The sequence below is a fragment of the Platalea leucorodia genome (assembly GCF_965183815.1).
Source record: "Platalea leucorodia genome assembly, chromosome: 14".
Classification (NCBI taxonomy): Eukaryota; Metazoa; Chordata; class Aves; order Pelecaniformes; family Threskiornithidae; genus Platalea; species Platalea leucorodia.
In genome coordinates this window covers 1,160,403-1,173,204 of record NC_138836.1, presented here as the reverse complement: position 1 = coordinate 1,173,204, position 12,802 = coordinate 1,160,403, and the positions used below count along the sequence as shown (strand labels likewise).

At 56.4% G+C, this 12,802-nt stretch overlaps 1 protein-coding gene across 5 annotated transcripts in view; it reads right to left on the bottom strand.

Annotated features, from left to right (window-relative positions):
• Positions 1-469: 469 nt before the first annotated feature.
• The window catches only part of ST6GALNAC1 (ST6 N-acetylgalactosaminide alpha-2,6-sialyltransferase 1), a 32,771-nt gene continuing 20,438 nt past the window's right edge, over positions 470-12,802 (bottom strand). For 2 of the 5 annotated variants that reach the window (XM_082326619.1, XM_082326616.1), the window contains 9 exons: positions 10,770-10,938; positions 10,409-10,580; positions 9,870-10,008; positions 9,397-9,500; positions 8,726-8,815; positions 7,317-7,416; positions 3,078-6,889; positions 2,333-2,482; positions 470-1,548 (listed from right to left, as the gene is read on the bottom strand). In XM_082326619.1, coding sequence (XP_082182745.1) covers positions 6,719-6,889; positions 7,317-7,416; positions 8,726-8,815; positions 9,397-9,500; positions 9,870-10,008; positions 10,409-10,580; positions 10,770-10,938 — 945 coding nt within the window. In that variant the 3' untranslated portion in view covers positions 470-1,548; positions 2,333-2,482; positions 3,078-6,718. Of the gene's footprint in view, positions 1,549-2,296; positions 2,483-3,077; positions 6,890-7,316; positions 7,688-8,725; positions 8,816-9,396; positions 9,501-9,869; positions 10,009-10,408; positions 10,581-10,769; positions 10,939-12,802 lie in introns of those variants that run through there. The other 3 variants (XM_082326618.1, XM_082326617.1, XM_082326620.1) reach the window with 3 other exon arrangements.

The following is a 12,802-nucleotide window of genomic DNA, read 5'->3' as shown; positions in this document are numbered from 1 at the left end:
GAAAGTCAGAAATTTGCCATTCAGAAACATTTATGGCCCAATTATGCAAACGCTGGTGGAGCGGCGGCTTCGGTGCATTTGCCCAGAAGGGCGGAGGCGCCGGTTGGTTCCCTCACATCGCTCTCATCTCTCCGTTCCCATGATATGTGGTTTTCTACTCTTGGGTTTTTTTCAACGGGGTGAAAATGAGATGCACAGTTCTTCATCTGCTCCACTTGTTTTGTGCTACAATGCATTTTGGCCCATGCCCCAAAATTAAGCGGTGCTTAATTTGGAAGTTAAATAAGTGTGAAAACCTTTTAGGATGATAGTTGCCAAATAAAGATTAGGAAAAGAACACAAAAGAAATTACAATGAGAAACAGCAAGTATCATTTTTAGCCTGGGCTTTTTATTCCAGTGATTACTTCTTGGAAACAAAACCCAAGCCATGCACATGGCTGGAGAGAGCGAGAGGAAAATAAGCGCGTTTTGCACCAGCTGGCTGTTGGCCACGGGTTGGTGGAGGAAAGTCTTGTGGTCTTTGCCACGATGAACTGTCCAGCTGGGAGAAAGAGATCTCCAAAAATTTCCTGGGGGATTTCTGTATCCCAATTTGTTCAGCACAGGTCAGAGGTGCACTTAAGGAAGTGCCAAAAATCTGCTCATAGAAAATGTCCCTGAAATTCAGAGTCTGGACCTAGGAACGCGTTGCTGTGTCAGCCCCGCCGGAGAACATGGGGCCATATGGCTGCCTGCGGAGGCAAGGCCATCGCATAACAAAAAATCCGTCAGCAGATGCCTTGGGAGGCTGACGCACAGCCCCTTCGCGACGGGGCGGGGAGAGCAGCGAGAGCACGCCTCGGCCAAACCTCCGCTCGCCAGGTCCCCCGCAGAAACGGGGCCAGGCAAAGCGCCTGCCCGCGCTAACGCTGCCGGCGCAGCGCTGGGGGTGCTCCCTGACAGCCTCTGCTCAGATTTTTAGGTGTTGCTGCAACCAAAGTCAGGAGGCGAGTGGGGAAGCGGCCGCACGGAGGATGCTCGGACACGGGGACCCCGGCACGCCCGTGGCGGCAGTGCGGTGGCAGCGCTCAGCTGCGGGGCTGGAGATGCTCAGGGCTGCGCTCAGCATCACCCCATGGCAACCGCGGCTCTGAGCGCTGGGCTCTGCCTTTCCGCCTTGCGCACAATCCCACGCCGCGGGTAGGGAAAGGGGCTCGGGGATGCAGCTGTGCGGTGAAACCGAGCTGATGTGCCCCGTCTTTGTCGCAAATCTGGCAGGATGCAGCCCGTCGGGCAAACACAGCCTTTAGTCCCCTCCTGCTCCCCGCAAAAGCGGGAAGGTTGCAGGGAGAAGCCAGGGGCTGGGGCGGCAGGTCCGGACCTCAGACGCAGCGGCAGCGCGTGGCTTACGCTGGCTCGCTCCCCTCGGCCCTGCGGGGGCCCAGCCTGGCTCTTATCGCAGAGACGCCTGCGCACAGCAGAGGCGTTAGTCAGCCCAGGGCCACTGACCCCGGGCCAAGATAACACAGTCTGAAGGCCATCCTCCCTCCGCCGGGCATGAGGCAACCTGTGAAAACACCTTTGAGGAATTAGGGCGACAACACAAACCGCTGCCTTCCCCTTTCTTGCCAGCTCTGGACCAGGCAGAGCGGATATGGACTGATCCTGCCCGGTTCTCAGCAGCATAAACAGTCCCCGAGGTCTGCTGAAACACGGGACCCTCGCAGCCACGCGGCCCCGAAGCACACGGCTGGGGAGAGGGGACACCGCCACTGAGCGTGGGTGGGCGCCAGCCCCCTGTCCGCCCGCCCGGCGCTGCGTGGCTGCCGTGGGAGGGATGGAGGGAGCCCTGGGATGTCCCCAGCACTCAGCCAGTGTCCTTCTAGATTTACCGCCCTGAGGGCTGACTCAGGCCAAGCTGGGAAAGCCCAGCAGCACCCAGGGTCCTGCTGCTCAGCCTGGCAGAGGAGCCCGCTCTACCAGAGCCCCTTGGCGTGGGAAGCAGGGGCTGCTGCACCCCTGGGAGCTGTTTGCCTGCAGGGCCCTGCCCCAGCACCTGGAGAGGAGGGCTGGCTGCAGGGGAGGTGCTGGGAGCTCTTGTGCTTTTTGCACAACAAAGCCATGGGCTGTTCCTTTATCTTGTTCTCCCTCCTCCCCTATTATCAATAGTTTTTCTGGTCCAACTGGATTTCCCTGCTGCCACATCCCCAACAAAGGGAGAAAGTCCACGCCGCAGAGGTGAGGGTGAACCCCCCACCCCTGCGCACCAACGGCCTGCCCCAAACCTCTCTGCAATTAGGGAACATAACAAGCACCTGGTAAATCACCAGCAAAGGGGGTTTTGTGCTGACCTGGAGCCGGCCCGTGCCTCTGTTGCACTCCCGCAGCGCCCCGTCAGCCACGGCTGCTGGAGAGCACGGCACCCGGAGGGAGCACCCGCTCCGTGCTGGGGACCTGGGCGCTGGCGTCCAGCTCCGGCTGCTCTGTGCCTGGTTTCTTGCCTGGGAAGGAGAGAGACAGGAGTGTCAGTCTGGGTGTGCCACCATGGCACGAGGCTGCCTTGGAGCCGTGTGTGGCACACGCAGTGGCTCTCTCCCCTGGCTGGGGGCCAGCACCAGCAGGCTCCCCGAGCCCCAGGACAGGGTGCAGAGCCCACCTCGCCCCCACTCCTGGTCAGCCCTACCCTGCTCTCCGGAGCCTGAAAGGCAGGGTTGGGCTGTCCAGGAGCGGGGACAGAGACGGGCTCTGCACTGCCCACTTGTCTCCGAGGCGTCTCCCCGGCCCCCGGACCAGCAAGTCCCCGTCCGCTTCTCCTGCTTTGGCCCCAGCCCCAGCCGAGGGGCTACGTGCCTGCAACCATGCAGCAGGACGCGGTCCCTGCTTCTAGGCAGGCGAGCAGTCACACCGCAAAAAGGTAAGAGATGGAAACCAAACAAAAGATTCGAAGCCCTGCCAGGAAGGTGACGCTGTGAGAGCTCCTGGGTGACGAGTGGATCAGTCTCCCGCGGCCCAGCAGGGAATATCTAGAGGCTGTTGACTTCTGGGGAATCCAGGGAGGAGTTGGGCACGGCTGTACTAACGGCTCATGGTACTCACCGACAGCTTCACAAAAAAGCAGGGCTGACGCTACAGCAGCTTCCAGACACGCTAAAGCACAGTTGTGTATTCCTTCCCCAAATCAGACATCTCTGTTTAAATCCAGCAGACCCTGGAGCTCCTGGCCGGCAGTAGGGAAAGACGTTGCTGGTCGCTGGCACTGGGTATCGCGTCCGCACACGAGGAGGAATTGCTGCGTCTGAGGCGTCTCTCAGGATGCCAGACCCGATCCTGCCGTCAGTCCCTCTGCTGCTGGCTTCAGCGCCGTACCACGTTGCACAAGCCGTGGCTGCACCTTTGCACGTGCTTTGCAGCTGCAAGAGTGGCACTCACAGGTACCAAACCTCTTCTATGCATGTCCCTACATACCCCAAGGAGCTCCCGGGCCATAAACCCCACGGGCAGGCGGGCGTTACAAAGCGAAGGACACTGGGGGACGATAGCCTGACGCAGCGTGGGCAGCTGCAGGGCTGTGCTGGCACGGACACGGCCTGTGCCCAACCTGGATGTGCCAGACACGGCACCATGCTGACAGGTCCCTGGACAGGAGCTGCCACCTGGCGGCACTGGGACAATCCTGCTGGCCTGCCGGCCGCGAGGACCTGGATGGGGACATTTGGGGTGGCACCATGGCACCGATGGTTCGGCTACGCTGGGGAGGCTGGCGCGGCTCCGGCACAGCCCCGCATTGCCGCTTTCACCCTGGGACACACACCCAGGTGGGGAACTCGCCCAAGCCCTGAACCCTGGCTCTTGCCAAGGCTGCTCCGGCTGTAGCTGCCCTCCACAGGTTTTGCTACACCAGTTTGTGGCAGGCTAGAAGCTGGCTGGCAAATGCCACCTCCAAACCCCCTCCGCTTCCCATGGCCGCTCCGGACCTGATGCCTCGAGGTGAGGTGGCTCTGGCGAGACGCAGCTGGACTTGTGCTCCACGCGACGTGTCCCCGCGGTGGGATGGGACACCTCGGTGCGGGGGGCCAGAAGCAAAGTGAGGAGGCAAAGGGGGCTGTCAGGTCAGAGCTGCTTTTCTGGGGCCAGAGAGGATGTGGCTGAGAGCTTGCTGGGAATCTCCAGACCACAGCAAAGGGCCTTCTCCAGCCAAGATTATCCCTGGTAACACCAAACTATGGCAGCTGTGCCGAGAGGAGAGCCGGGAGGGAACAGGCTCTGCTGGTGGAGAAAGCCTCCCGGGAAGTTTCCTTCCCTTGACTCCGGGAAGCCTCAGCTGCAGAGAGGAGCTGGGCACCAGGGGAAAGCACAGGCTGGGGCCACCAGCCATCCCCAAAGCCTCCTCGCCCACCGCGTCCCCTCGCTCAGCAGGACTCGGCCCCATCCTGCTTCCCAGAGGAGAGGGAAACAAAAGAGGAGGAGGGGGAAGGGAAGGGTCTAAGAGAAACTTCTTCCAACTTCTCAGGAGGAGAAAAGCCCTATTCAGGCAGGAAGAATACCCGTGCGGAGCTGGTCACTAAGCAACCCGCAGCAATTCGGCAGGGCCCGACACACAGGCAAGGAGCAAAGCTGCCTCCCTGCCCGCCAAGAGCCCAGCCAGGCGAGCGCTGGGCCGGGAGAGCCTGCAGGGCACGGGGACAGGGGACACCAGCCGTGCACGGCCACCGCGAGGGGCTGAGACACCAGCGGGGTCCAGAGCTCCTGGGTGCTGTGGGAGTTTGTCCTCGGTCGGCTCTGGAGAGTGACCGGCCTCCATCGGGCTCCCCCTTCACGGGGAGGCCGTTTGCTGCCCAGGGAGGATTTCTGGTCTGCTCCAAAGCCCGTGGCTCCCCGAGGGTCTGGTGTTCACGCGGGGCTACATACACCATTCCCAACAGAGGCACAGCGCATTTCGGGTAACTCCCTGCTCCCACAGATGCTGCGGGACTTGTGTGGACAGAGCAGCCAACGCAGGCTACACCCTTTCCCAGACAATTCTTCATTTAGATTATCAACGTGGGGAGTTGCCCTTTGCAAACAAGCTTACTGAGACATGAGAAACTGCCTGGCCGCTCTGCAGCACAAGGGAAAAAGGGACAAAGGAAATCAGGCCTGACAAACCCCGCTGACAATCTGCGCTGAAATGCCTCCCTCGGAGCCTGGGGGTCCCTGGAGACGCTGCTGCTCCCAGCACAAATGCTGCACAAAAGGAAAACCACTCGCAGCCAGAGCAGGTCCACTGGGACCAGTCAGTGTGCAGCTGGGCCCCAATCCAGAGCCTGATGAGCCCGGGGAGATGCACTGGACCTGCCTGGACACTGGAAGTGCCTTTTTGTCTGCATGGTGTGATGGGGGAAACACCCAGCCCTTCGTGCATTTGTCTCCAGCACCTGATATACCTGGAGAGCAGTTGCTGGGACAAGGACAACCTCGCCAGGTGCTCCCCCACTTCCTCAGGAAGGGGTTCGGCCAGCTCTGATCCCCGCCCTGCAATAGCAAGGCGAGAAGTGGGGGATGCTCAGGTATGCCCACACAAGGTGCAGAGCACCTGCAGATGGAGGTATTCTCATTAACACTCAGTCCTGCCCTTTCCTGGCTTCATCATCTGCTATCTCAGCCTTTAAGCAACTGCTTTGGACACACACTAAACAACCACAACCCGCAGGGCTGCAATGAAAAATCAGCTTGGCCAAAGTAATGCCATTTATTTTGTTTGCAAAACCCCTTTCAGAAGGCCAACACGCTGCAGGCTTGCTGGCTGCCACCAGGCTCCTCTCGGTGCGATGGGGGACAGGCCCTCCAGCCAGCAGCAAGGATGGACAGCATCCATCCCTGGACCTGGAGAGGTCCTACCTCCCCTGGCGAGAGGGCAAACACAGCGCTCCCGGCACAGCTGGGAGCCGAGCGTGCCAAAGCCCAGCTAAGCAAGGACTTGGCACACCAGGACCACGACACAACATTCACATGTCCTGCAGCCAGGGAAGCCCCAGAGCAACAGGCACCAAGTCTGGCATGCCTGCTGCACCATGGAGAGCATTTACCTGCCCTTGAGCTGATGGTGGTGCTCCTTCGGAGGTGTCATGATGGGGCCACGCTGGGAAGCAGAAGTGAGACTCATCCTCTCTCAAATTAGACACCTGGGAGTGTCCTGTCCATCCTTTTTATCTGCAGGGAGCAGAGTGAGAACAGCACCTCCAGGAATTAAGTCAACCTGAGACAGGATCCATGTGTCCACCTCCATCCACTGGCTGCTGAGGGAGCTTGCTTAGACAATACACCCAACTCCAAGATGGGCACCACTAATGGAGAGGATCCACCCAGAGAAAAAGTAGCCCCAGTCTGAGGAGCATCTCCTTGCAAAGAGAGAAAACCTGGATGAAGATGCAGGACACTGGACCATATGCTACCCAGATCCATCCTGGATTCTTCTCTGCCAATACCAGTGCCTACAACCAGCAGCAGCAGTCTTGCAGCATAGCCAGATGGGACTTCTTTGTTGGCGTGCAGCATTTTCTTGTTGGTGTTCTCCTGGTCTGTAGCATTTGCACATTCGTAGAAACATTGTGAGAGAATAGAGGTGCTGAAGGAGGGAAATGTCTCTGTGGGGATGAAATGTGCCTGGAAGTCCAGAGCTAACCTGGGCTCCGGTGGTCCTCTTCCGTTCCCAGTGAGGTGTTGGTGAGATTTCCCAGGCAGTGGCCCTTGCCACACAATCAGGATCGCTGATAAAGCTTCATGATATTCTCATCGTGAAGCTTTTTCCACACCTCCTTCTCCAGGTTGAAGTCGTGGTTAGTGTAGAAAATCAGACGTTTCCAGTCCTTGTCATAGTAGTGATCCGAGTACTTCTGGTGACCCTCCGTGATGTAGCCATAGGCACTCACCTGGGAGAGACGGGGGGCTCACTGGGGAGAGGTACCAAGGATGGAGGGAGCCAAGTGAAATACAGGGGACAGTTCCCAAACGGGGAGGAGGGAGCACAGGACAGGAATGCCAGGCAGGGCCCCTCCAGGTGACCCCTGCATGGGGGTCCAGAAGGACCAGACTATGAACACGGGCTCCAGAGAGCCTGCTGTCCTCTCGCTGCCTCCCTGGGAGGCAGGCTGGCTCTCAGGCCACAGCAGCTTCACAACCTCTATGTGAACTATTTTGGGGCTGTTTCTCTCGTCTTCAGTCCGCTCCTCCAGAGCTGACAAGAAGCCATGCGCCCTCAAGGCGGATGGTAGGCAGGGTTGGAGCCACCCCTGCTCTGCCCTGTTATCCTATCCCCCTTCCAGACAGTGCTGTCTGCAAGAATCATCGTGCCCTTACCCGGTCACAGAGATGCAGGGCAGTCAGCAGCAGGAAGGCCCCCGTTGTGGGTCTGTACAGCCGCCAGTAGGGCTTTTCCAGACTTTTAGATTTTAAAAACCTGCAGCAGAACAGAAGAAAGCACAGAGCAGTTGCTGGGTGTGGTGGTTCAAGCTGGGCACACCTTGTCCCCCTGCGGCCTGTGTGGCATCTTCCCTCCTCGCAGCAGTTCGTGGCCATACGGGACATGTCAGACAAGCCCTGAGTACGCCCACGTGTGGGTACCACTCTGCGCTCAGCAAAGCGCAAGGCCGGCCCAGAATGCTCCATCGCCTGCACCGCGACCTAAGCCCAGCTCTGCCCCAGCTTTATGGAAGTGGTAGGTCTTGAGGCTGTGGAGATAAAGAGGAGGTGGATTAAAGGACCTAGTATGTTAAAGCCCACTCTGAAATCTGTCTTTTGCCTTGCAGTGCAGAAGTGGCTTTGAAGCTCCCTGGTGTATCCTGCTCCCCAGCCACATTTAGGAGTGAAACGAGACATAGGAAAGATGCAGGGGAGGGTCACAGAACCCGCTAGGAGCTGCAGTGTTTTGTGCCAGCAGCTGATAGGAAGGTAGCAGTCCACACCAGGAAAAAATAGCATTCGAGCCCTCTTGGCCTTGGAAAGGACGCGAGCCAGAGGGGAGACGGCAGAACGAGCAGGGAGGTGCAAGCCATCTGGCACTGCATTTGCCTTCTCTCAGAGAAGGCACAACTCCGCTCTCAAGGAGACTGAAGGGTAAACGCAGCCAAAGCAGGGCACAACAGGAGCTTTTCTTCCTACATCTCTCGGGCACGTGTGGCCCACGACTGGCAGATCTTACAGTGACAGTGTCCAGCAGGCTGGTGAAAAGGATTAGAGATGCAAAGAAGAGCAGCCAGGCCAGGCAAACGGGATACTGAAGAAGTGCCTACTTTTGTGTTTGAGAGCACAAACAACCTCCCGAGTCAAGAAGGGATCTCGGGAGAGAAGGGCTGTTACAGAGCCTTCCTCCAAGGTGCTAAGCAATGGGGAACATGAAAGGTTGGTCCTGAACTAGATCAACTATCCTGGCACTTTAGCAACACTCTTTCCACATCTAAAGTTGCCACTTGCCCAGGACCTCTTTCGGATGCAGAAAGCCAAACTGTCCCACGGCTGTTGCCTCTCCAGCTCACAGATTCTGGACGTCTACCCACCACTAACATCCCACTGCAGCACCACAGAGAATTTTAACTGGCTGCACACTGATGAAGCTTACCCCCAATCTGCTGGTGCGGACCCCCAATCTGCTGGTGCAGCTAAACTGCAGTTACAAGGGGGTGAGCTGGGAGGAGAGAGCCCAGAGACAGACAGAGATGGTGCTGGCCAGAAAAAAATAAGCCCGTTACAGCACATAGCCCCCAGCTCACCTGTTTTTCATGTATCTGAGGAAATCAGGGTGAATCACCAGGTATTTGTCCATCGTGAAATCTTTATCGAATCTCTCCCGGGGCCTCTGCCTAAGGACAGGAATGGGGAGGCTCAGGACAAGCTCCTATATTTCATCACAGCTGGAAAGCACCAGCCCCGATGCGCTTGGTGATAAGAGAAGAACCACAAATACTGTCAAGTTATTCTGCGACATTTCCCAGATTGTGACAAAGCCTCCATAACCTGCGTGCATTGCGAAGGAAGAGATCAGGGAGGAGAGGCAACAACAGGAGACAGGAATATCAAAAACACGTGTGTGTACAGACAAGAATTGGTGAAATCAGGCCTTCATCCGTGAGTTGGCCACCACGTACAGACTCCAGACCAGCCAACAGCACGTGTCCATCCCAGAGGACCACAAAGCTTCCTCCAGGCTCTGGCCACCCGTCACTGAAATCAGCTCCTTCTGGGAGGGAGGTGTGGTGGATACCGCAGTGCTCAGAGCCGTGGAGGAAATAAGATGTTTCTCCAAACAAATCTGCCAGGGGAGGGAGGCTTTAACCTGGCTTTGCCCTGGCCTGCACCTCCGCGGGGCTGAGCACTGTGGAGAGGAAAAGGGCACAACAGAGCTCCGGACCGAAGGGTGTAGCGGGGGGGCAGTTTGTTTTACCCGTAGCTGTTCAAGAATCCTTTCCTGATGTCCCTGTTGAGCAGAAGAGCCTTCAGCCACTCGTAGTCTCTGGCTCCCTCCAGGAAGTGAAGGTATCTGACGTGCTAAGAAAACAAGCGAGGATTAATGAATAGCACAAGAGAATCCTTTAAAAACGAAAAACAAGCAAGCACCTAAGCTCACTGAGTTTCTCAGACACACATCTTCGGTGTGCGGCTTTTAACTATCCCACAGAAGCAGAACGGAGATAACATCTGACGTGCAGCTACTTCCACACGCCAAAAGGCTGGGGTAGGACTGACGCAGCTTGCCGCTGCAAATGCTCCCTCCGAGCCAAGCCAATGCAGGTTCCCTCGCTAAGGTAGTGCTAAAGCGTTAGCTCAGCCCTTGCTCCTCATGCACGGCAAGATCGGAACCGAAGGCCGCAGACTCACAGCATCCCATCAAAGCTGTGCAGCATGGACCTGACTTACTCTCCCCCGTGGGATGTGGCTGAAGCCTCTGTGTCCCAAGATCTGGAGAGAGGACACCAGGGAGTAGGCTGTGAATCCATAAAAGGAGGTTTTTGTTCCCACATCTTTTTCGTAACCTTTGATAACAGCCCCGCTCACCCTGGCCAAGGAAAGCAAACAGAGGAGCAGAGTTAGCAGGTGACCACTGAAAACCCTCGCGTCCATGTTTATAAACAGGAAAAGATAGCGCTAGTCTGGAGGAAGGGAGGATTAGGTCCACTTTGAGCTACACCTCTTGATCTGCAGGAGAGCCCCTGCTTTGGAGACGGCTCTTCATGGCTCATCTGGGAACCCAGGCGCTACCTGTGTGTTTAGGAACTTTCCAGTTCCGTTTTGGTTTTTCATCTCCTCCTGCCATCAGTCATTTTGGCACTTGGGAGTCAGTGCGATACTAGAAGAGGTGAAGTTATCCAGCCGTAATTATCTAGTTATATGTTACATGTAGTTATCTAGCCGGAATAAGCTAGCTGTGTATCTTCTAAGAAGAAAGCCTGCCTTACCGGAAGACGTAGTCATGGGAGTCAATCTCCTGGCCCATCCCAGAGTTATTCAATATTCCTCCATTCCCCACGACAGCACAGCTGATGCATTTCGGCATGCTGCTGTTGCTGTTGGCCAGGAGCAGCTGCTGGTGGGGATTCGGGGGCAGCAGGGACATGACCTCCGCCACCACTGTGAAGCAAACACGGGGGAGAGTTAGCAGCAAGAGCCTTCGGGATGGACACAGTGAAACCACCAGTTCCCACCACGAGATCCACCTGACGCCTTTGACAGGGAGATACTGCAAATCTCCAGCTACTTGGCACAAGGCTCTCACTGGGAGTTTGATGGTCCCATCCTGACATGCCCCGAGGGACTCACGTGAATAATTCAGCTCCATGAAGCCAAACGGAGGTGCAAAATGCTCCAGGCGGTCCCACTCACTGTCATTGAAGTATCTCTTGTCTGTGAAGAGCATGATGTTGGGCAGGAAAAGATCTCGCAGCCAGTCAGACTTGGCAGCTTTGGCCCTCACTGATTCAGAGCAGGTCTTGAAAAACAAAAAGAAAACAATAAGGACTGATTAGCAGGGAGCTGATAAACCTGACTGAGTGCCAGTGCTCGTGTGCCTGTGTGTGAGTATCGGAAAGAAGCACAGGAACTCCAGCGGTACATCATCTGTTCCCCTCAGTGTCCCCATCACGGTGAAAATGAGGCATAATTTCAGCACTACATCAGTAACTCGCCGGTGGAAAGTCACCTACAAGGAAGCCGGAGCGACTCCAGGTCTCCGAGACGTTCCTCTTCAGAGCAACAGGCCTGCAATGCTCATGTGTTTTACTGGCTTTAGGCCTCATTACCTGATCAAATTGATATCTTTAATAGGGCTAAACTAAACATGCCAAACAAGGCTACAAATCCCTGTTGGCAACGCACCTCACGAGGTCCTGGCCTCAGAGTGCCCATGAGCAAACACAGCGAGGAGCACGTGAGATCAGATCACCATTATTGCTCCCTTTAAAGGTAAGAAAAAGCATGCAAACAACTTGTTCAATGTCATAAATGAGTAATAGAGGAGCGTGCGGCTGGGAAGGGAATCCAAGCCAGCTTATCCTCTCTAACAAGAGGGGTCTCATTGCAGCTGGCAAGAGTTAGGCTGTGTGTGCAGATGGAGAGCAAACAACTCCGCTGCGCTGGATTTTGCCGCTGAGTCAATTTGGGCTCTGCTTTCTTAGACACCTTCCCCAAATACCTACTGCGATACCTACTGAAAGACAAAACAGGAGACCAAGCAGACCCGCGTGCCCAGCTCAAATCCCCAGCAATGACCAGACTGCACTGCCAAAGCCTTGCTGTGGGCTCCACAGCTGAGCCGGGCTCTCTGCTGCGGGTGAGGATGACAATCTGGTCACAGCCGGAGGAGACAGCCCTCATTCTGCCTGTCACAACAGGAGTGCAACAAGACCACCACTGCGGAGGGTTTCACGTTGGCATCATTTCACTTGCAGCACATTCCACGTCCAGAGACAGGGACGCTCCCTTGCTGCTCAAGCTGTACTTTGTACAGCCCAAGGCTTGGTATTTCTTGTGCCTCCACAGCTAGACTGGATCAACACCAGAGGAACTAGGGAAAAGTCTGATCTTGTAGGAAATGAAGGAGGTGGGAGTGCTTCTAGTCACTCCCCTCTCTGCAGAATTAGAGATCAGGTTTGGGAGCGAGACCCAACATGTGATGTCTGGATCCACATCTTCACTGAAGACCCTTCTGCGTGCATTTTCTCCTCTTTTCCGTACTGAGGAAGGGTTTTCCCCACTGTCTCAGCTGCTCTGCACACCCAGATGCTCTGCAGCCTGACAGTGGAGGACGTTCCCAGCTTCCTGCTGCGAACTGCTGTCTCACATTTCTCTGCCAGCTCCTGCTCTGCACTTCTGAGATGGCTGCACGTGGTCTGCAGCTCATCAGATGAGAAGACGGGAGCATCTGGCAGTCAACGAGCAGGATCCTGGTGACCTAACCCCACTGGGTCTACAGGCGGTAATGCTGGACAGGAGGGGGAGGTACTGTCTCACGCGACACACGTAGTCTTAGCCATGTATTTGGCCCACTCCCATTTGTATTCTGGGTGGCTCGAGACCATGGGGCCCAGGAAGAAGGATGCACATCCTGCACCACAGACTGGATCATGTGCCAGGCCCTTCTGCTGTGACTCACTGAGGCTGGGCCAGTGCAGGAGCTCAAGCGTTTAACAGCCAAGGTCCACATTTAATAGTCACAGATCTTGGGATAACAGAGGTATCTCTGGGGCCAGCTGCTCCTCTCAAGCAGCTCAATGCCACACCGAAGAGCACATCCCGTCAGCAAAAGAATGGCTCGCACTGCCAAAAGGGGCAATGGGGAACAACATCAAAATACC